Source organism: Corvus hawaiiensis, chromosome 6 (assembly GCF_020740725.1).
Source record: "Corvus hawaiiensis isolate bCorHaw1 chromosome 6, bCorHaw1.pri.cur, whole genome shotgun sequence".
Lineage (NCBI taxonomy): Eukaryota > Metazoa > Chordata > Aves > Passeriformes > Corvidae > Corvus > Corvus hawaiiensis.
Window position 1 is genome coordinate 48,698,269 of NC_063218.1, and position 24,728 is coordinate 48,722,996.

Here is a 24,728-nt window from a genome sequence, read left to right on the forward strand (position 1 = left end):
GGCGGAAAATGGAAACTTTTTTTTTTTTTTTTTTTGGATGGATGGATAGTAGTTTTATGCCTCAAGCGACTTGGGGCTTTCCGGTTTGAGAATAGACACGTAAGGAGAGAAAAAAAAAGGACCAAAACAAAACAAAAAGCCAAAAATCTTCGGATGTGTTCGTGGTGGCCACGCCGTGCTTTTCCGATGAGAACAAAAGCTGTGACACGGGGTTTTTTTCCCAGACTGCCACTGCGGAGGGCGGCGGCGGTGCGGTGCCTGCCCCTCAGGGTGCCACCGCGGCTCTCCGGGGGCCACGGGCGAGCCCCGCACCGGGCCCAGCGCCGAGCCCCGAGGGCAGCCCCGCACAAGCTGCGAAATGTCGGCGCTGCGGTGCGCCCTGGGAGCTGTAGTCCCGCCGCTCAGCCCCGCTTCGCCCCACGGCCCGGCTCGCAAAATGTCCCCCGCCGAGCGAAGGCGGCCGCCTACAACTCCCAGGAGCGCCGAGAGAGGCGGAGCGGGGAGGGGCGGGGGCGCGGGCGCCGGGCCCTTCCGCGCCGCTCCCGTCGCCGGGAGTTGTGGTCCCGCCGCCGTTTTGTCCGCTCCGTGCAGCCTGGCAGGGACTCGGTGTCCCGGCGCGCCGCGGGCTGTGGGCGGAGAGGCGGAGGCAGAGGCGGGCAAGGCGGGCGGCTGCTGTGGAAGTTGTGTGGGCCGTGCGGTGTCGTGGTACGGGGACTCCCCCTTCCTCGGGAGGCTGGCGGTGGCCGGGGTGCAGAGGCCAGCGAGGGGCGCGTGTGGTGCGGGCGGTTCGTATCCAGCAGCATCCCGGGCCGGGAAGGGCCCTGGGCCCGAGGCGGACGGGCGGCACAGCTGGGGCTGCACCGTGACCTTCCTCTCCCCGACTGCCCAGGGGCCGCTGCTCTCATCCCCGTTCCTCTTCCCTGTTCCTTGGCGCGGGCGCCTGCGGATCCCTGTCCCGAGTGGCTGTGTGGGCTCTGGTGCGGTGCTCTCCGTGCTATGAGAGCAGGCCTATGGCCGTGGTTTGGGGTGACTGAGGTCTCCGTCCTCCTCATAGGCTGTGGGAAGACGCACAGAGCCTGTTTGGGCAACACCAGAATGGAGGAGCCCACTGGGGACCTTCCCATCCGGGCAGACGTCATCCTTGCCGAGTCGTGCTGTGATCATGTCACCCTGACAAACCTGTGAGTGAGTCTGGTGTGCTGTAAGGGCCAGCATGTTTGGCTGTTGGCCTTGTTAAGGCTAAAACATCTCCTCAGGAGCAAAATTTCTCCTTTCTGTCATAAGTGCCCTCAGATACGAGATTCCCGTGATGAACACTTTTATTGCCACCTGAAGACAGCTATTTTATTTAACTGTGCACTTCAAGGCCTCTTCTGAGTTGTAGTTGACACTTTTCATGTGTTCCAAAACTAAGCAGAAGACTGTCATTTTAAGAAGATTATTACCCGCTAGGGGTTACACGGAGGGCAGTGGTTTCAAAAGCAGCCGTCAGATCCTTTTTGTCAAAGGCAGCCAAACATGACATGGAACATAGCACTCTGTGTGTTGGGTTCCTCAGAAGTTTCTCTGTGTTTTATGCTTCATGAAAATCTGTCCCTAGCTCTGAACATGACTTTTCTTTGAAAACAGAAGTCTGTGCTACCCATGGTCTGAATAGTTAGCAGTACTTAATGTTTGCAATGCATAACTATTATTTTGGTATCTTCTTAGCTGCATTTAATAATGTTTATTAAGTACTGGATTTCTGCACGTGCAAATTACAGCTTGAATTTTTTTAAAACCTCTCTTCCGTTGTGCAGGATAAAGTTGGCAGTGTGAATGTGGAGACTGGGTAAATATAGTGGTGCCTGCCTTATTAGGTTGTGTGCTGTTCTTCTGCCAAAAATTCAGTAATATCTGTGGACTTTTACACCACCATGAGTTTGTGTCAGATTTAGAACCCAGTTCTGCAGCTTTGGATGATTCAGGGGGACGGAATTATTTTTAAAACTACATTTCCAGTATTGTGATGGAAATGTTTGTTTTCTAGGGTGGAAGTGCTGAGATCTTTGGTGGCTTTAACTGACCCTCAGGAGGGGAAGCTGACTCAGTCTCAAGAGAAAGTGAGTGACTAACAGACTTTCCATGTCTGTTTACTGCATCGTTTCAGAAGAGGCTATAATTAGGTAGTCAAGCTTATTCTAATAATATGTTAGAACTGTTTCTATAATTCATGTGAGCTGAACCAAAATGTGTGTATGCCAGCTCTCTTTCCAGTTGCCCAGCAAGTGGTAGCGTGATCATTTAACACCTGAGTTCAGCAAGGTTCCCTCCAAGCAGGTGGCACTGTCAGGTATTCCAGCTGCTCCTGAAAGTCAGGCTTCAAATCACGCTGTCATTTACTGACTGAAGGGCCAGCTCTTGCAGGCTTGTGGTTGCAACCTCTCCTCGTTTTCGTGTGCAAGCACAGCACATGTGATCAGTTTTCATAGTCCAATGGGATTGATTTCTTGAGCTGGCTCATTTTCTGATTCCTGGACTCTAGTGATGACACGAGAGCTTAAAGCCAAAGGAAGGAGTGGAGCTGGTACTTTATGCCACATTAAAGCAGACTTGAAACGGTGGCCCTGATATTTTTGTGGGTTTTCTGCCACTGACCTGGATCGGTGATAGTGTCCTTGATAACAGGCAGAACGTCATGGCTGTTGTGACAGCAGGTACAGTGCAATGCAATAAGGATTGTAATGGCCCAGTCAAAGTGAGAAAGCGGGTGCTTTTTTGTGGATTTTTACAGTGTGAATAAACACAGGGTGTAATATGCAGAGGTCTTTGCTGTCTCTTGGAAGATGTATAAGCTTTGGGGGATTCAGATTTACTCAAGAGCTTTGTATTCATCTTTTAGTAATTAGACCTGCCGTAATCTGTAATGAAATTTGGTAGCACTACTTTCAATTACTTCATATTCTTGTATTCAGTCTCCTGTAAATCTTTTAATTGTAACGTGCATTCATTCCTTAAATAATGTTTTCATTTGAAGCAAAATTGCTTGGGAATCCCTAAAGCACAGCAAACTGTTATTCTGCGGTTGTAATTATTTTTCATGACACAGAGTGATGGTCTCATGCTTGGTTCTCATTTCACAGCTAAGTTTTTATGCTCCTTTGTATTCTAGGCACTAAACTCGCTGGGCATTTGGAAAACTGTATTTAGAATTGTTCCTGGGCCTACATCAAAGACCTCAGTGGAGTGACAGCTCAAAAATGGGAGACCAGGAGACGGGTGAACCTTTTCTGGGGATAGTGGATGATGGTGCCAGAGACTACGAAGGAGCTCTGCCCTCAGACACGGTGTCGCTCAGTGATTCTGACTCTGATGACTTGGGGCTGGCGGGTGAAGCAGAAGTTGATACAATATCTCCCAAGGAGCCATGTGTGGATGAAGGGGATTTCAGATCAGGGGAGACCCCTGACTCTTCAAACAGCGGTCACAGATCTCCTGTCCAGCCATTCCATCTGAGGGGCATGAGTTCTATGTTCTCTCTCCGTAGCCAGAGCATTTTTGACTGCCTGGAAGAGGCGGCCAAGCTGTCTGTGCCCTCAATGCCTGAAGATAATGTTGTTGATGGGAGGTTTAAGCGTCCATTGCCTCCCACCACAGTTTCAGGTACCGTGGTCCCAGAAAACATGGGAAAGCAAGCCAGACCAGTGCAGGCTCCCAAAACCTCTCCTGCGGTGCCTGACTACGTGGCACACCCAGAGCGCTGGACCAAATACAGCCTAGAGGGAGTTTCAGAGTCCAGTGACAAGACTAACAGGGCAGTGGCCCTGGAATTTTTAGGTGGTTTGAAGAAAAGAGGGGAGCAACAGAGCTCGGCTACTCAAGGTAACTACACCCCATCCTTCAACCAGGACCCTTCCAGCTGCGGAGCTGGGAGGATTGTCTTCACCAAACCAACTAAAAGAGGTGTTGATGGACTGGAAAAGAAAACATCAACAGGAGAGGATGATAAGAAGCAGATGAAGACAGATCTGAAAGGAAAATCTCTTAAGAAGACTGATGACTTGAGGGAAGAAGATAAGGTAGAGCTGGGGCACTTAGACAGTGACAGTGGAAAGGCAGCAGAGGAGGAGGAGTGCATGATGGAGGGGGACCAGAACACAGAATATAAACTTGAGGCAAGGTTTAGGGGTGCAGTTGAAGAGCCATTAGTGGGAACAGTTGGATTCCACTGCAGTAAGAAGAAGAGCAGGAAAAATTTCCGACCTAAACTAGACGATGAAGGGGAGGAGGAAGAGTCCTGAAGGATGAAGCACATTGGAGACATCCCAGGACTTGTTCATTTTTTTTCTCTTTTTTTTCCTTTTTTCTGGTCTGAAAACCATGTGGTAGCTTTTTTTTTTCTTTTTTCTGGTCTGAAAACCATGTGATAGCTTTTTGTCCAACAGTTTGTGTCAGAGCCACCAAGAACATTTTATACTATTAGAAATTAAGCTATCTAAAATAAACTCCAGACTTTCTGTTTATGAGAAGTCCATGGGCACAGGATAGTTGCATCCTGGCAGGAGAGCATAAGGTGTGCTTTGTTTGCTTGAACAGCTCCCTGGGTCTTGCTCTAGGGCTGAAGTATCCAAAGAAACAGAAGTGTTAGGTAAAAGGCTGCAGGGCTTCCTAGTAACTCCACATTTTGGAGTTGTTCCCAAATTCTGCAGAATCCTGGAGAAAAGGTGATGAGCTCATTATGTGGAGATTTTTAAACAATGAAAGTAAAACCTAGTCTTCCACTAGATGTGATTTCTCCTGGCCCTGTCCCAGGAAGGAAACCCTTTAACTTTTTTGTGTAAAAACATCCTTCTCTCATTGCCATTGAGGGTGAAAGCACAACAGTGCCCAGTTATATGATGTGATGATCCTTGACCTGCACCTTTGTATGTCCTTTCCTGGAGGTGCTGCTTCTGTATTGATTGTGTGTGGATTGGGGGAATTTGTAGGAATGAGATACTGATACCAGAACTGGATACTTTTTTGTTTTATGTGATACAATAAACTTTCAGTTGTAACTTGATTTAATCTCTGAACCATGTTGAGTAATGCAGTTGTAGAGTTTTACCAAATACTTTATTTGATTTGAAAACTGTCTTGAAAACCTTTTAGAGTGTTACTCTAAGTTTGCCATCTTGTTAACTTCTCCCTCAAGTCTTACAGGTTCTAAACCTCACATTTTTAACATTTTCAATCATTTTACAATGTATTATCCCCTCCTAGGATGAGTCATCTCATACAATGAATCACATTATAAGGAATGTCAACTATAGTAGGTTTTTTCCACAGTGTTAGTAAATTTAATAAATAAGGTTGAAAGATTAAATTCTTTGAAAGGTTATACGATTTGAAACTCTGGTTCAGGTCAGTGTGAGCTGACTTTTTTTTTGCCAGTATTCTAAATGAACCAATCCCAAGGGTAGTATTTATAACTGCATAGTGGAAGATTAATTCTTAAGAATTTGTGATATTTCTTGGTAGACTGTGCTTGCTCAAACTCTGAAGGGTGTTTGAGGGGGTGACTTCTGGAGGGGAGTCCATCTTAACAATAATTAACTGGAAGGCCCAACTCACTTGGGCTTTGTGTTTGAACAAATGCATCATTTGGCAGAAGATGCAGAAAGCACTGTAAAAGGAGCAGTTATGCTCCTTATTTTGAAGCTCACCTTTTAATTTTCAGAGCAGAATGTCTTTTCTCCTGAGCGTGCACTTGGATCACATTAGTTAATGGGGCATTGGTAAATACATTGGTTGCTCCAGTGCATGTGAGTGGGAGGTAGCAAGTCCAAATGGATAGATTCTGGGTTCCAGTGGATAATGAGAGTGCTGATCACGATGAAAATAGTAGCCATTTCAAAGTGGAAGCTGCTGCCAAGCGCAGGGAGCACTGGTTGTGAGATGTCTATTACATCCTAACAAAGAAATGCAGCTCAGTACAAACTTACTGGGTTTATGAGTTCTGCTTGCCCAGGGTGAGGAACAGGTAGGACTACCAAAATTCAATTGCTGCTAATGGACTCACAGGCCTGGGGCAGAGCTGAATAACTGGACAAATGCCTCTTTCATGAAGCCATCTTAACAAGATTAATATCTGTTAATAAAAGGCTCATTTTGTTCAGAGCTGAGATTTATTTTTTTTTCCACCTCTGGTAACAGAAAGCTTTTGTGCAATCTACAATTACATTGCATAGAGACAATATTATATGTGTAAGGAAATGCAGCTGAAGCTTATCAGTGTCAGACACAGCCCAATACTTCCCCCTTCTGATGCTGTTTATATTATTCCAAAGACATTTCTCCTTAGAGGATGCTATTGATATTTTAGTGGAGTATCTTGCAAAATTCTAATAAAGCCAGCGAGCTTTTGTATGCTAAAAATGTACAAGCCAGTTCAAGTAATGGAAAAAGCCACAAACAGCCCAAATTCCTAGTCTGCAGGATATTTCTTAGTACACATTCTTGTTTTAAAGTCTCTTAAGTGATTTTTTTTTTTTCCCCCCCTGACCTTTGAGAAAGAAAAGTAAAATGAAATCAGATGCTTAGGTGTAGAGGAGGCATTCCATGTGGTGTGATACATGGAGGCAAAGGCTCCTTTCCAGCAGGAAACTGGCAGCAGCTGTGATGAGGCACGGGAACAACAAAACCCAGGTGATTCGAGTCTGTGAGGTTGAGTAAGGAGCTCTCAAGAAGGAATACCAGCAAAGGAATGCCTCCTAGGAGCCAGTGTGGGAAGAGAAGCTGGTGAGTGCAATTGTTTGAGAGTTGTAGGAACTGTATGGATTGTAATGGTTCAGTGTTCAGGCCCTTTCCTGTGGAAACTATTTCTTGATTTCCTTTTCTAAGCAGCTCAGGAGTACAAGCTTGATTTCTTGGCCAAGGAAGGAGCTTGTTTTTCAGTGCGTAAACGATGGCCCTTCCAAAGGGAGGCTCCCTTGATCAGAGAAATGTGGAATTTGGCAGTGATGATGGTGGCTTGAGGGTGTGGTATCTGGAGAACAAATGGTATTTAGAAAATAAGGTGATAGAGTCACCCTGGAGGAGAAAGCTTTTAGTGCTGTTTATGGAATGGTTTTGGAGAAAGGACTGAGGAGCTACAGGAAAGAAAGACCAAGAAGTCCCCAGTAATGTCAAGGACTGATAGTGCTTAGCATACAGAGCTTGCCCTGAGGCCTTCATGGGATTAGGATTTTACTTCTCTAGTAGTTCAGTAGGACTAAAGGTGTAATGTGAAGAAATAGAATAGAATTTAATTATCAATGTATTCAATGTCAGTCTCAGACTGATCTGCACGCTCTTCTCTTTCGCTTCTTTGTGGCAAAGGCGCTTCTGTGTTGGCACTCTTCACACCTAATAGGATTGGAAAAGTCATGTGCTCATTTAAAAGCCTTAGGACAAGGGGCACATAGTAGTAATTGCTTAAGAAACTTTAAAATGTTGAAAAAAAGACAGTGTAGATTGTATTACTTTGCATTTGCTCAGTAAGTGATAAACACAGGCTTATTTTTCAGCTTTTTAAATTTCTGATTTTTATGCAGTTAGTATTAAAATATCTGGGAAGCCAGCTATGGGATGGAGTTTTTTTTATGGGAATACTGATAATGAAGCAGCTCACATAAGTGTTTTATAAACTTCCAACAGAATTAAATAGAGCTTGACGTTAGCTCAAATCTGAGTGATTTGAGGTTTTGTCTTGTCACAACTTTGTTGAGTATTCCAGCTGCTTCTTTTTTCCATGTAGTATGTATATGCTCAGTTTATGGGTTTTGGAGGCAATTTTGTGTAATAGATAGCAATAGGTAGATATTGGAATAGGTCATTAAGAAGGATATCCAAAATCTTTATTGTGTTGGCTATCCTGCAGTGGCTGAGAAATAGCTTGTTCCTGTCTCTAAACTCCAAATGGTGGAGCCCTGGGACACAAGACAACATTCTTAACTGACAGAAATAGCTGCAGCTCTGAAGGCAAATTAATTCTGTTAATTAAAACAAGGTAGGAGAATTGCTCAATTTTTATTTTTAAGGATTATTGTTATGCATTTTAAATATTTTTGTAGTACTTCAGTAGGATTATCTCATGGACTCAAGAAACCCCTAAGGCCATCTCTGTTGCAAATAGATACTTGTTTATGTGCTTGAACTGGGTAAGATTGTTCTAACTCACCCTAAGTGACAGTCCTTGCCCCAAAGCTTTTAAATGTACTTTGCAAAAGGTAATTTTTTCATTCTGAAGTAAGAATATTCTGTTCTTTATATTCCCATTACCTCTAGGTATCTCCTTATTGGGTTATTTTCCAATCTTTTTTTTTTTTCTCTGCCTTGCATTTTTTTAACTACATTGTTCAGCTGTATTAATTAGCTTTTCTGTGATTGTTTTCAGTACTTACATATATGGTTTGGAGCTGGTTGACTGCACAAGAGGTTGGTTTTGGTTAAAACCTCTGCCATGGAGGAGATAACAGCTGTACAGTAGCAAATCTACAAAATAGGTAGTGATTAAATACCTGCCCTTTTTTGCGAGTATATTGCATTACCTCAAGCTGGCACAAACTTACTAAATCATTCCTTGTGTGTTTCTGTTGGACCTCTATAGCCTGACTTTTTTATCAGGAAGCCATAAAAAGGATAAGAAGGGAGCAGGAAACTGTAGCGGGAGTATTAAGATAAAGAACTTTCAGCGAGGCCAAAATTATACTGGAGAGTCATAGAGATAAAGAAAACAATAAGAGTTGTGCTACAAAGCAGGTGGTAATGCATTTTCAGACTGTGTAAGAAATGTTGTTTGTTTATGTTTCAAGGGTTTGTCATCAAAATCTCAAGACAGAGTTTCCTGCTATTATTTGGATTTCATAACTGTTTGCTGGACACTTCCCTTTGAGATGTTGGTACCTGGTATCTTAAGAAAATTAGAAAAACTGATGTACAGGAAGATTAGGTCAGATCAGACAGAATGTGAGTATTTTCCAAGCTGACAGTTTAAAAAAGAAAAGATTAAGAGAAGGACAAGAGTGGAGGGAGGAAGATGAAGCATTTCATTCCAGAGGTATCCTTAACAAAGGAAATAAATACTTCTCAAGTAAACAACCAAATTGAGCAAGGAATGTTGTATTTGCTTTTCTCCTTTCTACAAGAGTTCAGAAATGTTCCTTTCCATATGTACATCACCAGACAGAAAGCAATAAGGAAAGTGAAACCATAATACAGATCCCTTTCTCCTTCCCTGTATCCCTAAGTAGGGTCTGCCAAACCACCATTAAATGAGGGAAAGATGGTGAATCCTAAAGCTGATATAAATGCCTAGAAAATACTACTTACCTGGGCTTCCAGAACTTTAAACCGTTTTTCTTGTTCTTTCAACCCACTAAAATACTTAGACAAGTTATCCACCCTGTGGAAACAAAGCAAACACCTTGAGCAAAAAGGAGAGGCCTCAGAAGAAATCATAAAACACAAAGCACGTGTAACTTCACTGCACTTCTGTGCTGCTCAGACATCCCACAGCCCCCTGAAAGTTTTGTCTTTTTGAGGTGTTCCCATGAAAATTTTTGAGGCAAAACAGCATCTCTGGAACACTCTCATGCACCTGTTGCCCAGGGACTCACAAATGACAGATCAGGGCAGCCATTCAGCTTCTGGTGAGGGCCATTTAGCCCCAGCTGCTGTGGAAATCAAGGGCAGCAGAAAGGAGCAGCTTTGTCATTTCACCCACTTGTCTCTCCCACCTGTATCCAAAGGAAACTGATCGTGGTGTGAGAACTGAGGCCACAAAAGAGATAAGCCACTTAAAATTTATGCAAGCTTTCATTTCTGGAAACTGGCTTGACAGTCAAATCCCTTTTTCATGCAGCCCAAAGGGATTGCTTAAGGACCTTCCATATAGTGCCTTCAAATTACTGAGTTACCCCCATGCTTTCTGCATTTGTCAACTGTTCCCCCATCAGTTCCTTATTCTTAGCATCTGATTCCTCACAGGCTTGGCAAATCCTTCTCTGGTTTCTCCTAGCTGCTATTTCAGAGTTTCCCTCTAACAGGCTACGTTCCAATCTCACATATGTGAAAACCCTGCTGCTGGGTGGGTCTAATGCATTTTGAGATTGGTTCAATGCAAACAAAATTCAAAGAATCACTTTTCTGGGGGTTTCGTAAGATTTCAAAAACATACTACTACCACCTAAGAGCAAAGATAAAAACCATGGGGTTAGTGGTGTTCATTTGAATCTCTTCCAGTTGTCTTCTGGCTCTGCTATACCTGAAATACTGTGAAGCCAGATGGATTCTCACTTTTCCCCTCCAGTAACTTCACCTATGATATATCACCTTTATTCCATATTATATAAAGGATATAGTGCCCTTTGTTTGGAAGCAATTGCACATGTATCTATTGCATGGTCTCAACAATTAAGCACTCACTCCAAGGGTTTGTCAGTGATCTGCTTATGAGAATAAAGTTTAAACCTATATAATCATTCTAAATTATGATGAATTAAGGGTGTATGTGAATTAGAGGGAGAAGAGTATTTTCCAAGAACATAAGTATGCTGTTCTGGTCTCCAGCTATTCTGTGAGTTGGAGAGATGGAGGTTTGTTTTGAAAGAAAGCAGACAGCACAGGAACATTTCCATGGAACTTACTTATTATGGTAACTTTCACACCCATTGCACCTCTATTTGAAGTCTGTTTTATTGTAAGAGAAAACAGCTGGAACAGGTGTTAAAAGCTTCTTTAAACACTGCTTTGCTGTCTTAGATGTTTCTGTTCTCCCTGCATATACTACTTTGAGTCTCACTTAAAGGTTTAAACCTCTGAATTTAGGACTTACTCTTTAGCAGACTAAACAAATTGAAGTGGTATTCCTAGGGGAAATACAGAGAAGTACACAAATGGAGACTCAGTCCCATGCCATAAAGTCATAAATATTTGTTCTTCTGCATCTATAATTCAAGGTATCTTAGCCTTCCATTCAGAAGTCTGTGTTGTATTCCTACAGGGGATGAAATTACGTGTGCTGCAGTATAGCGAATGAACTGTTTTTCCACTGTTTTCTCCATTAATAAGATTTTCATTGAGCTTGGCCACAGATTTGGCTGGAACTTGCAGGTCTATAATTGTACATACTTCAAGAGTGACAAAAACTCCTCTAACATTGTAGTGATGCTGGCCTCTCACATTTTTTCATGGACTATGTATTTCCTAACTGCATTCCAGTTGGACCCTTTATATAAGCTTTACAAGCACTTCAGTGTTGAACTCATGGAAAGCTGAGGGCTTGCAAGTTACTCTTATTGTGGGTCAGAATAACATACTTATTAGATGTAGCCTTCAGCCTTTCTTCATTGCTTGCTTTCTTTTCTTGCTCAAGGTTTACAAGATAATGTTCTTTTTGCACCAGCTCCCATGTTATGATTTTTTGATCGAGGCCCACTGGAAGATCTCTTTCTGTGGAAAAAATAAGAATTGTATTTTACTCCCTTTGCTCTGATACTAGTAGTGAAAGGTTGATGTGCTAAAGGAAGATTGTTTTTAGGGTTAATAATTGCTAAAATTCCGGAGCAAATGAAATAACTATTTGTTAAGCCTATCAACTGTTAAATCTTCAGGAATCAAATTCCTTTAACCTGTTTTATATTGCCACCTTTGTTGTAGTAACTATGATGCATCAAGATGCTGTGGGAAACTGTTTATATTTTACATTATAAACCTTAATTTTTCACTTGTACTCTCCTGGAACTCTTTGTTAAAAATTAATTGTGACTCTTGGCTTAAGGAAATCTGACTTGTTCTTCTGTTTCATGTATGCACCATCTCCTAGGAGAGAGTCAGGCTCTCCAGTTGCTGATCACATTTGTTAACAACTCACCCAGGTGTTTTTTCTTGTGCTCCATTTTGTTGAAGAGTCTTCTGAGAACCAGAGTTATGTGGTTGATAATGATAAATGGAGGTGCTAAGGCAGGCCGGCCATGGTATTCCACAATCAGGTTGTAGCGCTGCACTTTCCAGAAGATGTCTGTATTGCCCTGGACAACTTGAAAAGTGTAACTGTAATTTGGGGGGAGGAATAAAAGTATGTAACTCCTTTCACCACAACAAGCTAAAGATGAATATAACAAAATTTAGTCCTGTTTTTACTTTAAAAAAGGAACAGCGAGGTCACCAAGTAGTGTTAATTTAATCTAAAATTTGTGCAAATTCTTAGATATTACAATAATTGCAGTTGCAGTCTTCAAATATTAAAAGATACATTTGTTTTGTTTGGTTTCTTGGGTTTTTTTTAAAGAGAGGTAATTCTACTTTGCTCAGGAAAGATCAGCAAACATGCCACATCAGTTCTTCTACCAAATGAATCATTATTAGCTGTGTTGACAACAAGCATTTCCCTGATGTGCAAATCATCCACTGTAAAGTCTGCCAAGTTTATGGCTGCTGTGCACCTGCAGATTTGTGATGCAGCGCAGCCAGGGCCTCAGACCCTTCTGTGCATGTTTAATTGAATTTTTAGCAGTAAAAGAGGCTCCTTTTCTCCTTGTCTCCAATGTGGCTAGAGTAAAGATGATGAGAACTTAAGAGCTATATAATCACAGAGTTCTGCCTATCAGTCCCCAAGTAATATTCATTAGGAAAATTATAAGTGTATTCCAAAAGGAATAGCCAGCAGTGAGGTAGTAAATGTGGGCATCCACTTAAACCTTTGCAGCCTCTGTCGTGATACTTAGTGAAATCACTCTTGCCTGAACATAGCAATCAGGAGGTTCATAAGGAGGACATTTGTGACGAGTAGGAAGATGACCAGCAGGAGTATGACGAGCCAGTTGGCATAGCTGTTAGGGCAGGATGGGGTGTTCTGCTGCAGGATCTGCAGTGGGTTAAAGGTGCAGTTCCTGGGATACGTTCGTGATGCTGCGAAGGAAGATGAAGGAAAAGAATAGTTATGAGAAATCCTAATGCCATGTTTCTTTATTTGATTTTGTGAAAGTATAATCCTGTGCACGATTGTGTACCTGAAAACACGTTGCACTGTTGTGCAAGATATTTGCAGCCCTAGGACACTGCAGACCTCCACAACTTGGCTGCTCATTCAGAGTCAGGATGGCTGTCACAGCTGGCTTTGTGGTAATGTTCACCAAAAAGGGATTGTATTGAAAGGGCTGTATCCTTTTATGACTAGTTTTGAGTTCTCAAAATCAAACCACCTCTGAGTTCCCCCACATTCTTGTGTCCTCATGCCTGGTGTGTGGGTTAGGGAGAAAACTCAGTAAAAATTGGGAATGGGGTTCCTTGTTCTAAATTTAAAGTGCTTTGTGTGTCTGAGCTTGCAATGGAGGTTAGGAAGAACAGCTGGTTCTACTGCATCAGACAGGTCTAGTTCTGTATTCTGTCTCCAGCTATGAATTAAACCCACAAGTTTAGAGTAGCATAATGATATTTACTTTTTTTTCCTCCATTTTTCCCCTAATAATCCTTTTCCCCAGTGCCACAGATAACCCCATGGTTACATTCATTAGAGCACATGGTTGTATCAAAGCTCACCAAGCTGGGATTGCTTTCATCAAGGGCACTACCTTGTACTTATCTATGCCGAATTTCATTTGATGATCCAGCACTCATGAGGCTCCTCTGCCTCTCTTAGGTGTCAGTTTTTGTCTTTGTGGCCCAGTGATATAGTTTTGTCAGCAAATTTTGTCCTCTTCATTACCCCTCTCCCTTTCCATGTATTTCATAAAGATGTTAAACAGAAATAAGCCCCAGAGGGCACTAGGACAAATTAATCCCTTCTGGAAGTTGCCCATGTAATTGGTTCTTTTTTTTTCTCTGTTTCTTTTAACCGGTTATTTACCCAGGTGGAGACACCCACTGGAGTTTCAAAGGAGAGAAACACACCTTTCTAGGGAGTGCTACATCTGACTTTTTGGCAAATGAGTTGAATCCTATTCCAGAAATATTTGTTTCTTTCCAATTACTTTAATGGAAATAAGGGTGATTGATTGTGCTGTGCAGGCTTACACCACAGGCATTTAAAATGGACATGAATCACTCTCCTCTCTCATGTGTCATTCAGGCTTTTTTGGTTTTTCTAAGATGTGGGGGTTTTTTTATTATTAAGCAGAGTGAACATGAGAGAATGCTTACTGGTTTGTTTGTGTCTATGGCACGTTTTTTGGTTCCATTTTATATTACTCTGAGTTTGAATCCCACTTCATTATTGCCAGTGACATTTAGCACTGTTTTCTCTGGCTAAATGCTGTGGTGTTACTTCAGACTTCTTTGGGAGGAGACCTATTCTGTATTTTACCTGCTTACCTATCAGAAACATTGCCTTTGAACTTTTACGTCTAATTATTTTAGTGTCCTGTGATTATTTTTATGTTGATTTGTTTGCAATGCTGCACATAAAGCTGCCCAAATCAAATAAAGCTAGTAATTGCTTATCTCCAGAGTAAATAAATGCTCTAGAGTAGTATTTATTCTAAAAAATGTGTTTGCTTATGGGCAGAGTGGTACTGCTTTAACACTGTCACATTAAACTACTGCCAAAATGTATGGAGGAGCTGTGATTTATTATTTGAGTTTACACGAGGTCTAGGTTAAACTGAATGGAAATGAGTCGAAGTGAAAGCAGGTATGCCAGCCTTTAAAACCAAATCCTTGTGTGAGTGTTTCTGAGAGCTTATCTAAATAGGGCCAGCCCTTATGCTCTAATGTAACTCCACAATGCCCATTATCTCTTTGCAAATACACTATTTGTGTGATAGTAACGTGTAAGCTTTGGCCCGTAGGACAAAGATTAAAAAAAACAAAAAAAGGGAAATACTTGGAAGGAATTCCACACTCTAATCAGACGTGTGCATTCAAAAATGGCCAAGTTAGGGAGAAAGAAATTTCCTCACTGTCTATTTCATCCAGTGGAATCTGGCCAAATATCTGAAGGTAGGGACGATAAAGAACCCTTCTGAATATCCATTCCACTCGGCTGTCATCGGGATGAAGCAGAGCTTGGGTTGTCACACCGTAGGCAATGAGCCACACGCTCAAGAAAAATAGAAAGAAAAAAACATCCTTCATCTACAAAAGAGAGGGGGAGGGGAGAAAAGGAGGGGTAGTGACTGTGATTGCATAGTCAAGGAACAGTAGTCTTTCTGTATGAATATGGCTCAAATAATTCTGTCTCTTTACAAGCTTGTTTAGGTTAAAGGAGGTGGAATAGGATATAGCTCCATGCACAGAATTCCTTGCCTGACCTTGCTGTTACCATATTGTCCTTGGCCCTCTAGTAAGCACTCTTCTTTGGTAGTTCATTTAGATAAAGGCACAATTTAAATTAAAATCTTGCTTTCCAATCATCAAACATTTAAAAATGATACACATTTTATCTTTTAAGCGACTCTCATTGCTCCTTTTAAGTGCATATTTTCTGTGAGATATCTCAGTACCATGGCCTGCTTTACTGTGAATTACAAGAGTTCTGCTGCAGCAGAGAATCCTGGTAGCAGTCAGTGCTCATTGATGAATACTGAGCCACTAATACAGCAGGCAGTGAAGACTGCAAGGATCAGGTTGCTTCTGTCTTCAGTTTTCAAGCTAAGTGATGCATCTGAAGGATTCTCTTCGGGGCTTCCTGCTTTTAAACATTGTGCTTCTCTACAGAAGCAGAAGTAATTGAATCCTAAAACACTTACTTAAAAAAAAAAAAAAAAAATCTAATATGCATTTCAAGTGCAATAATTTTTCCCTGGTGGAAGAGGAACACTTCATCCTCTCCCCATCTAATCTGACAGAGTTCATTAGGGACTGTAGATTCATTTCAATTAGATTATTGGATTGTACAGTTACCCAAAAGCATAAGCATTTCAGACCTGCAGGATGTTACTTGGAGTTCTGATAAGAAACATCATCTCTAAGCCAGGCAAGACAGAGCTGATGTCTGACTTTCATCAATCTGTTTTGTTTTCTGAATGATCTAAAATTTAGGAATGCTGCAGGGCTGTAAGGGTATCACGGTGATGGGAGAGCGGTGACAAGTCTGGAAGTATTTTTTTCCAGGCTGCAGTCTCTTTGGGAATGAGCACTGTTCTGGGAATGAGCATTGTTCTGGCATTTTAGTGGTTACCAGACCAGTTTCAGCAACTCTGTAGCAAGGCTATAAAGGAGAAAGACAGTAAGAGGCCATCTGGGATTGCTTCTCTGTTAAGTAAGGGAGATGGTCCTGCTTGAACTGCCTCGAACCTTTCAAGCAGGTTCCATTTACTGAAGTGACCTTCCCTGTTCCTTCATTTGATGCGAGGTTCAGCACTGAACTACCAAAGCTGAGGCATCGTGTTGGCTTGGGTGGGGGGAAGATGAAAAGTCCTGTGTTAGGCTTTTGTCTAGGCTGCTGTTTATATTCTTCTTTGCATCTTCCCAGTCCTTGTGTTATCTTGCAGGACATCAGGTGCCAGCAGAGTGGACACAGGTAGTACTCGTCCAAGGCCCTGGTTTGGCTTGGCATGCAGCAAAGGAAGGGTTAGGAGCTGTACATCTGACTTGTGCTCTTACAATAGAAGTTTGCTAATGCCATAAGCTAGATAACAAACAAGAACAAATATTTATTTGCCATTTACCCTTTTGCTAGTCCAACCAAATGTCATGTTAGAGTTCCAGTTATTGCATTTGTAGACAAATCCAAATAGCTTGGTAGTTATGTTTATTCAATGGATACGCTTGTTTAGACTGTAGAGCTTTTACTGAGTTCTGCTGTGAGTCACAAATCAAATATTTGTAGATTCTGTAATAGTAATAACGATTTGATGAACTCTATTAATCAGTTAGCATGGGCTAATAGACCTAGAGGATTAACTTGCCTAAATAAAAAGCTATTTCGACATACCAACACATACCCAAGCACAGTAACTGTAATCCCAATGTCTCATTTCCTGCAGGAGAGCAGTAATAAATAAAAATATTTTATCAACATCTTCCAACATCTGCTCACAAAGTATTGATATGTTTTCATTGTAACTGGAGCTAAAATGTACAAGAGTAGTTCGTGTAGGAAACTTGTAACTATCTCTTTTCACTGATTTTTTTTTTTTCCTGCACTTGCTGCAAAAACCATAATTTGTTTCCCCAAGTCATTCATTGGAAGCCCAGCTCTTCTGTATGTGGCCTGTTGTCTGCCTGAGGTCTTTGCCCTGGATGCACACAGCTTAGGAAGTAGGAGGAATAGCAGTAAAGGCAAAGACTGCTCTTCATGTGCCAGATCTGAGGATAAATTATTAGGTGAGGTACAAGGATTATTAAATTGGGACCAACTTAATGCACTACAGAGCTCTTTGGAAGGATCTATTTCAAACATTGCATCTTATAATAAAATGCAGGAATATGCAAAATGACAAGCCTTAAAAATGTAAAAATAAAGACAGATTATAAAGTTATTTCCTTTCTAAAGACAAGATTTCCTACTCTCCATTTGTTAGAACGCACAAGTATTTATCTGAGACAGACTGCACACTTACCATCCTTTCCACGATTATGATCTTTGGTCCAAGTTGTTTGTGAATTGCGAAAATATGGATAAGTCTAAGTGTAAACACCATAAAATCAATGGCGAGTATTGTACGGCCAGCTTGAAAAGTTGAGTTCAGCATCCTGCAGAACACATGGAATGAAATATCAGCTCTCAACAAGTACTGCTAATGTCTGTACAGTGATGAGAAATAGCCAAAAGATGGAGGAACACTGTTTTCTCTCTCTTGGCTTCAAGGAGATTTATTAACAAATTAAAAAAAAAAAAAGATACCTTGAGTAAAAAGGATTTCCAAAAACAAAAAAAGCAGAGTTTTTCAGTACATGTGTTTGAATGTACCAATATGTCTTTTTTTGGTCTCTGGAGCAACTTTCATGATTTCCACAGAATTTTAGAGGCTCCTACTGCAGAAACATGTCTCAAAGCTTGTAAAAATGAATGTTAGAGCCTGTCTTCTCAAGCACGTGAAACTCAGCTGTCAGTTGATGTACATAGCCCTTTCTACTGATGCTGACCACTTCACATGGAGTAAATATATACCTGCAGGTTACCCCAATTATGAAGAGAAAGATGGTCACCATATCACATTTATTCCAGTTATCCTCCACATACAGTTTAAATTTTTTCATTAAATTTGTGTCTTCCTCTGTATAGAAACTCTGAAAAAGAGAAATAATCATTGGTATTGATTTGTCTCCACTTTCACTATTACCTTCTGAGTTTTAACATAATACCTGTTTCCTTTTTCTGTCTCGTTGCAAAGAGAAAAAACAAATTCCTAGTATAAGAAGGAAAAAAAGAAAGCTTGGAAACATAAGCTCAGTTTACCATTTTAAAACACAAAAGTTAGATAAAAGAGAAAAAAAATCTTTATTTTTGTGGAATTTTTGAGGCCTGATTTAAAATTTTTACAGAAGAAATTCCTCACTGTGAGGGTTGTGAGGCACTGGAACAGGTTGCCCAGTGAAGTTGTGGATGCCACATCCCTGGAAGAGTTCAAGGCCAGATTGGATGGGGCTTTGAGCAACCTGGCCTGGGGAAAGCTGGGCATGGCAGGGGCTTGGAACTAGATGACTTTTAAAGTCCCTTCCAGCACAAGCATTCTGTGATTTTTGTCAGCATTGGAGCTGTTAATGCAGCTTCCAGTCAGAGTTCAGTTTCTAGGCATTGCTATCTAAACAGCATGAGCAGATTTGGCATTTGTGCACTGGAATTGTCAGTAAAGGCACATTTGATTATGTAGGCAGGGAGTTGGCTTTCTTAATTGGGTTTTAGCCTGGCAGTCTTCATGTTTTACAGGTTATAATGAAATGTTCTTTGATCCAGATGTTTTCCATGTCATCCTCTGGTTATGGCCTTGCTGCATAATTTCAAATACATTGTGACAAACTTCCTTGTCTCTGTTGCTTAAGTAATGAATGCCTACAAGTTCTTCCAGAGCAAATGATTGTAACTGCTTTTTTTTGTGCCTAAAGAGAAGAGCTTTATGCATCCACAGTTGGCAGCACACTTGCACCACTGTTATTATTTCAGTTTTTAAACTGAGGGCATTCCAAAACCAGTAATGGGAGACTAATGGAGAAGGGGTTTTGGGGGTTGGTGGTTTTGTTTGGTTGGGTTTTTTTTAAGAAAAGAAAACCCAAAAGAGATCTGCTAATATTTTGAGTTGAAAAGTATTTTAGGAAAAGGCACAAATAACCTGAATTCATTTACTTGTGGTTTTTTTAAACGGTCCCCAGCAGGGAAGAATCTCCTAAAAGGATGTAGAGCTGTCTGCTATGTTTCCAGGTGTAGAATAAAACTTCCAACTTACATTATTTGTGGTGGGAGGATCTAGTTCTGGGGAGTGAAACCAGAGTGGGACTTTACAAAGCAAAGAATATCTGAATGCTAGCAGCCCACTTACTTGGCTAAGGCTGGAGTAGGATGGGAAAACAGAAGTAGAGTTGTAGGTTTATATGGTGGAGGAAGAGCTTGCTCTGGGAGAGAGACGTGAGATGTTTTGGATAAGGTAAGTTCTGTGTTGTTCACCTGTGCACCTGACACTTGAAATCTCCAAGCTTGTCCAGTTATACAGATTGTAAATCTATTGAAAATATTGCTGCAGGTTTTACTGTGTTGTTTTTAAGGTGATGCAGGTTACTCACCTGTCGGATCTCTTCCAAGACAAGGGTAAACACCCAGAAGTAGAGTACAATTTCTTTAACAGATGGACCCTGAGGTGGAGGTGGTTTAAAGTCCAGTAAAAGGACATAAGTAAATAGAAAGAGAAAAGCAAAGTACATTATAACATTCCCCATAAATACAGTTACAGGGGCACTCCAGAATTTTCTCCACCGGGTAAACATGAATGTCGCCCATGCTGTGTTTGCAGAAGGGTTCTGTTTTTCCAATGTGTCATTTCCTCTGCAAACCAAAAAGAATACATACTTGGTGACAATCTCCTAAAATTAGTTCATGGGAATAGGCTCAATATTATTCTATATAAAGCTTCTTGTAAGATAGTAACAGGCAGATGCTGGGGCTGGCCAAGGGGGAAGGCTGTAGAAGTCAGAGCAATCACATTACCATAGCAGAAATATTTAAAACCAAAAAAAAAAAGGTTTTGAAAAACAAAGTCACATCAAAATTATGTGCGCATTTTTGTTATTTCAGTTAAGTTGTATTAATTTTATTTGTAATTTCATTGGGTTCCCGCGTGGAGTGCAAATGCACAAGGAAAGGGGAGGGGGAAGGGTAATTGCTCTTTATAAACCTAAATAATAGCAAAGAAAAGAAAATGGCCAATGAATTTTTGTGAGTCAGCTCTTAATTATTTTGGCTCTAAAATCTTCTTGCAGTGTTTATCTGTGGAAGTTCTTGTTGTTGCTGTGACTTTAAACTTCTGACCCACTCTCTAAGTGCTGGATCATACTAAGCCTGTGATTCTTGATTATCCTTGCTGGAATCTGATAGACCTACTGAAGAATACCTTACTCCTTTGCAGAACTGGCATCCTGCCCTTTGTGATTAAATTAGAGCAAGTTGCAAAAAAAAAAAAAAAAAAAAGGCAATATAGAAGCCTTTTAGCAAAAAGAGTTGATCTCATAAATTATGTACTGCCGTAGTCTTTGAGTGTCGTGGAATGACACAAGTATTTTGGTAACTGAAGGGAAATTTGACCTGTACATCTACAACTGTTTTGCTGTGTTTTGGAACATGAAGTGGTATCTATTGGCAATGGAAATTATCCTGTGCATAAAATGCAAGTTTGATAGCAATTTGATCTTTGTGTGAGGATTTGTTTCCACATAAAATGCTTTCCTGTGTGAGCTACGGATGTTATTGGATCTTTAATTTTGTGATTCTGACTCTGAGAAGTGTGATCTCCGACAAAGGATGTGCACACTAGGGTATGTCTTCAATTTCACCTCACAGAAAATAAACAATGACTCTTTACTAGTTTTTAATTTCCTCTGACGATCTTGCTAATTATTAAATACATTTGTTACAAGGAAAAATTTCTCTTCACGGCCAATCTTTTCTATATGCCTGATTCTGTACTACCTCTCAATTTATGACATCATGAGATACATTCCCATGGTAACAGGCTAATATCATAAACAGATAATTGCAGCTTTACTGTAAGATGCTGAAATAGATCTGGGAGGGAGAGAGCCTCTTTGTTAAAATAAATTGCTAGGATAACAGCAATTGGAACACACAATGTAATGACCAAACCATGCTGCACTCAGGAAGTGCTTTATGATATTGCTTACAAATAGCTCCCAAGAGGCAGATGCTTTTACACCTATTTTATAGGTTAGGGGGGGAGAGAGAAGAACTAATGATTTTCTCCAATATACCAGCAGTTAAATGCCAGAGGTAAAAATAGAACCTAATAACTCTGACTTGGTCCAGGACTTCATACTGCAGATGATGCTTCCTCTCTACCACTGGTCACATATTCTGAAGTTCTCTTTAAATCGTGGAAAAGCTAAGTGGCTATTTAGCACAATTTAGCCACTAAGAGGACTTTGTGCCAATCAAAAGTCTACTTATCCCGACTTAAGTCCTTGTGGTCTCCCAGGTTTTGGTGATGAGTGTGTGGTAGAGGTGTAGGGGGGGATTCTGTTCTGAATCACAGATCTGTGATTGACCACAAGTAACTGACAAAACCTTTCTGCTCCATTATCCATTTGTGTGGTGCTCCCTCTAACTCATAAGGTTCCTCAGGGCTCATCTGTTAAAATATAAATTAGGAGCATGAGAAGCTGACTTAACATAAAACTCCCTGGTACTGATGGGTGCAAGTGCACCATTGTAGGAAAGTATGCAGTGATGTAAGGTTTTGCTGAGAACCTTCTTTCTGCTCAGCTCAGTAATCTGATAACTTCCTAAAATCCAGTGTTCATCGGTCATCGTGAGCTGATGGGAATGTCAGGAACTCCTATTTGATTCCCAAGTAAATTCCTTGGTCTGTAGAAATTACCTGCTCAGAAAAAGTTAAGTGGTGTCTCCTTAAAGCAATGCTATGTCCCTGTTTATTTTCTATATTCCTTTAAGAGAGCAACAACAGCAGTAATCAGAAGGCATAGCACTTCCTGAGGAGTAATGACTTTCTTGCCCTTCAGCTGCTCCTTAGATCATTAACTGGTCACTAATCCACAACAAGTGTCCTGTTCTTTGACTGTTGTCATAAAAGTGACATTAACTGATGGTTTTAAACTTACCCATCTTTTTCCTTGGATAAAAACAGAGTCCTCTCTGAATCCAAACTGTCCAGCTCTCTAAATGGCTCTGGCTCATTCTCTGATTGTGTTTCCTCACTGTAAGGAAATAAATGCATTAGTTCAAAGATGATGCTTAGCCATTTTTCATTCCTAAATTGGCATTAATACAGAACTGCTAGGATGTATTTATCTTGGACCTGATCTGCTGGGGAGCTACCAAAAAATGCAAAATTGTTGGGGTTTGTCTTTACAAATTCTGTTTATTTTAAAGGAGGAGCCTGAAGTCACCCACAAAATTCAGAGAAGTGGTAATTGGCATGCCTCACAAAAATGGAGCAGGATGCTCAGTTTCCTCAAACTGCTTATGATTTGAGCAGAAATAAATCCCTCACTCAGTCTTAGAAAACTGAGCCCAATGCTCTATTCCTAGTTACTCTTAGTAGCAATTAAGAGGGGAAATGCCAGAAGCAGTAGGGGACGTGTCAGTTCTTGCATTTCCAGGGAAAGGAGGCAAAAAAAAGGAAATTTGGAAAGGATTACTTTATGTATAATAAATTAAACCTTTCCATGAAAGCTTTGCTGAAATGTCACATTGAATGAATTTGTGAATCTGGCGGCCAGAAAGTCATCTTTGGTGATACTGGCAGAAGGAAAATCTTAAGTCAGCATTGCCAAACAAGTCTTCCTCTTGCTTTTTATGTAGTTTAAGAGTTAAGAAACATATATTTCATAATAACATGTCATTTCATATTGCCAATTCTGATGATTTGTATACGATTCTATGGATGTTATGAGGTTTTCCTAAAGTTTCAGATCTTCAGTTTTTATGACCGTCTGAGCAGCTTGGCTGCTCTTTTTTTTTCTTTTCTGTTTATTTTTTTTATTTCGTTGGTTTTTGTGGTGTGGGGTTTTTTGTTCCGTTTTGTTGGGATTTATTGTGCATGGGGTTTTTTTGAAGAAAACCCAAGGTTGTAAGGCACTGAATTTGAAAATCTTAACTGATTCTGATTGACTGATCATTTAATGTCCGTCCTATGTTTTTAAGCTTGACTTATGGTTATTAAGGCTTGTGGCTGATAACACTGCTTCGTGATGGCTGTTTTCCTTGGACAGGATACTGAAGTTTGAGCCTGGCATCTCCAAATCTAGAAACAAATGGTGCTACAGCTGAAGAAATTCTACACATTGCTGTGTAGAATCTGGAGCTGACAGAATTCCAATAGGCTTTTCTGGGGATTGTGCAAAATAGAATGATCTCTCTGAAACCGTGGCATTGATCTTTTAAGTGTGGCAACAGGCACTAGCACAGGACACACAAATCCCTCAGCCCCATAGAAAACTGATTTGGTTAGGTGATATTAGGTGATGTCACTGTTTTAATCACTTCAGGGAGAAATTTTGAGTCGGAATATTTTTTTATGGCCTATTTTCCATCACTTACTTATCGCTTGCCCCAATTAGCTATGTTTGTACCTGAATGATATTAAATTAGTGTAGATTAGGAAAGGACACCAGAATCCACAGATTAACTTGAGGATCTGTGTGCTTGTAGACATGTCTCCCCACCAGATTTTTGTCAGGAAGGCCTGCAAGTCAAGAAGAGAAGAGATGGCTTTGATATCACAAAAACGTACTTGCAGATGAAGTGCACCTATGTTCAGTGACTCCTAAGACAGTGAAAGCTCTGGAAACCTCACACCTTCAGAGCAAACAGGTTCTCTGTGTGTCCTTCTGCAGATGTTGAGTATGCAAGGCGTTATGCAGAGACCAGTGGAAAGAACAGCAAGCCAAATGGAATTAAACAACATCTGCAGTACTAAGGAAGCCCAAGTCAGGCACTGGGAGATAAAAGTAGCATCACTCTTAATTTAGCTTTGTGTATGCAGAGAGAACTCAGGTTGTGAGAGCAAAGCTGAATAGTATTTTCATTTAACTTTTATCAGTGAGCTCTCTCTTGAATCTGAACAAGGAGTTGTCCCGCATCTTGGAGCAGCTTCATTTAGCCCCAGGCAGATTTACAGTGCTTTTCTGATGCTTCTCTTTGAGCAAGGAAGGAATAAAAAGCAAAATGCACACAATGGATTAAGGCTAAACCTTCTCCTCAGCACACTGGTCTGTGTGCCAGCTGGATGAGAGGGTGGGGAAAGGGGGAGCTGGGCTGCTTTGGCAAAGACATGGTATAATGTCCTCTTCGTCTGTTGCTAGGGGGAGAGAAGAGTCCTTTCTCTGAAGAACGGCTCTCAGGGGAATACATTTCATGCGGTTGTTCGGTTCCTGTGCTATCCTCTCCTGTGTCCAACTTAAGGCCCTGGGGACATGTAAAACTTACCTGGACACCATCATGTGCAAAGAAAGACTTTGCATCTGCTTCTGTGGCCAGCTGAAGGCATGTGGTTTTGCTCCAGTGCTGATTTTTCCTCACCAACAGAGCAAATGCTCTCTCCTCACTGTTGTGGTAGCATTCACTAAACAATTCTGCCATAAGAAGGAAACAGAGACAAAAA

At 41.1% G+C, this 24,728-nt stretch overlaps 2 protein-coding genes across 6 annotated transcripts in view; one reads left to right on the plus strand and one right to left on the minus strand.

The window, feature by feature from the left end:
* Window positions 1–578: 578 nt before the first annotated feature.
* On the plus strand, window positions 579–5,041 carry TSSC4 (tumor suppressing subtransferable candidate 4). Of its 5 annotated transcripts, none has more exons than XM_048307253.1 (4): window positions 579–705; window positions 1,055–1,181; window positions 2,030–2,102; window positions 3,152–5,041. In XM_048307253.1, the coding sequence occupies exon 4, from the start codon at window positions 3,240–3,242 to the stop codon at window positions 4,278–4,280; it is 1,041 nt and encodes a 346-aa protein (XP_048163210.1). In that variant the 5' UTR covers window positions 579–705; window positions 1,055–1,181; window positions 2,030–2,102; window positions 3,152–3,239; the 3' UTR covers window positions 4,281–5,041. The 5 variants fall into 5 exon arrangements, with proteins under 5 accessions (XP_048163210.1, XP_048163211.1, XP_048163215.1 ...); XM_048307256.1 differs by having other exon boundaries at window positions 695–785; XM_048307254.1 differs by lacking the exon at window positions 2,030–2,102.
* Window positions 5,042–6,515: 1,474 nt separating this feature from the next.
* The window catches only part of TRPM5 (transient receptor potential cation channel subfamily M member 5), a 36,380-nt gene continuing 18,167 nt past the window's right edge, over window positions 6,516–24,728 (minus strand). The window contains exons 12-24 of the mRNA XM_048307259.1: window positions 24,554–24,699; window positions 23,698–23,810; window positions 22,225–22,320; window positions 19,660–19,918; window positions 18,053–18,171; window positions 17,502–17,634; window positions 14,898–15,072; window positions 12,741–12,909; window positions 11,873–12,051; window positions 11,319–11,451; window positions 9,331–9,403; window positions 8,403–8,493; window positions 6,516–7,365 (exon numbers count right to left, since the gene is read on the minus strand). Coding sequence (XP_048163216.1) covers window positions 7,265–7,365; window positions 8,403–8,493; window positions 9,331–9,403; window positions 11,319–11,451; window positions 11,873–12,051; window positions 12,741–12,909; window positions 14,898–15,072; window positions 17,502–17,634; window positions 18,053–18,171; window positions 19,660–19,918; window positions 22,225–22,320; window positions 23,698–23,810; window positions 24,554–24,699 — 1,787 coding nt within the window. The 3' untranslated portion in view covers window positions 6,516–7,264. The remainder of the gene's footprint in view (window positions 7,366–8,402; window positions 8,494–9,330; window positions 9,404–11,318; window positions 11,452–11,872; window positions 12,052–12,740; window positions 12,910–14,897; window positions 15,073–17,501; window positions 17,635–18,052; window positions 18,172–19,659; window positions 19,919–22,224; window positions 22,321–23,697; window positions 23,811–24,553; window positions 24,700–24,728) is intronic.

Bases quoted from the DNA above. Each gene is read 5' to 3' on its own strand.
- TSSC4 (XM_048307253.1), top strand. From the start codon at position 3,240: ATGGGAGACCAGGAGACGGGTGAACCTTTTCTGGGGATAGTGGATGAT.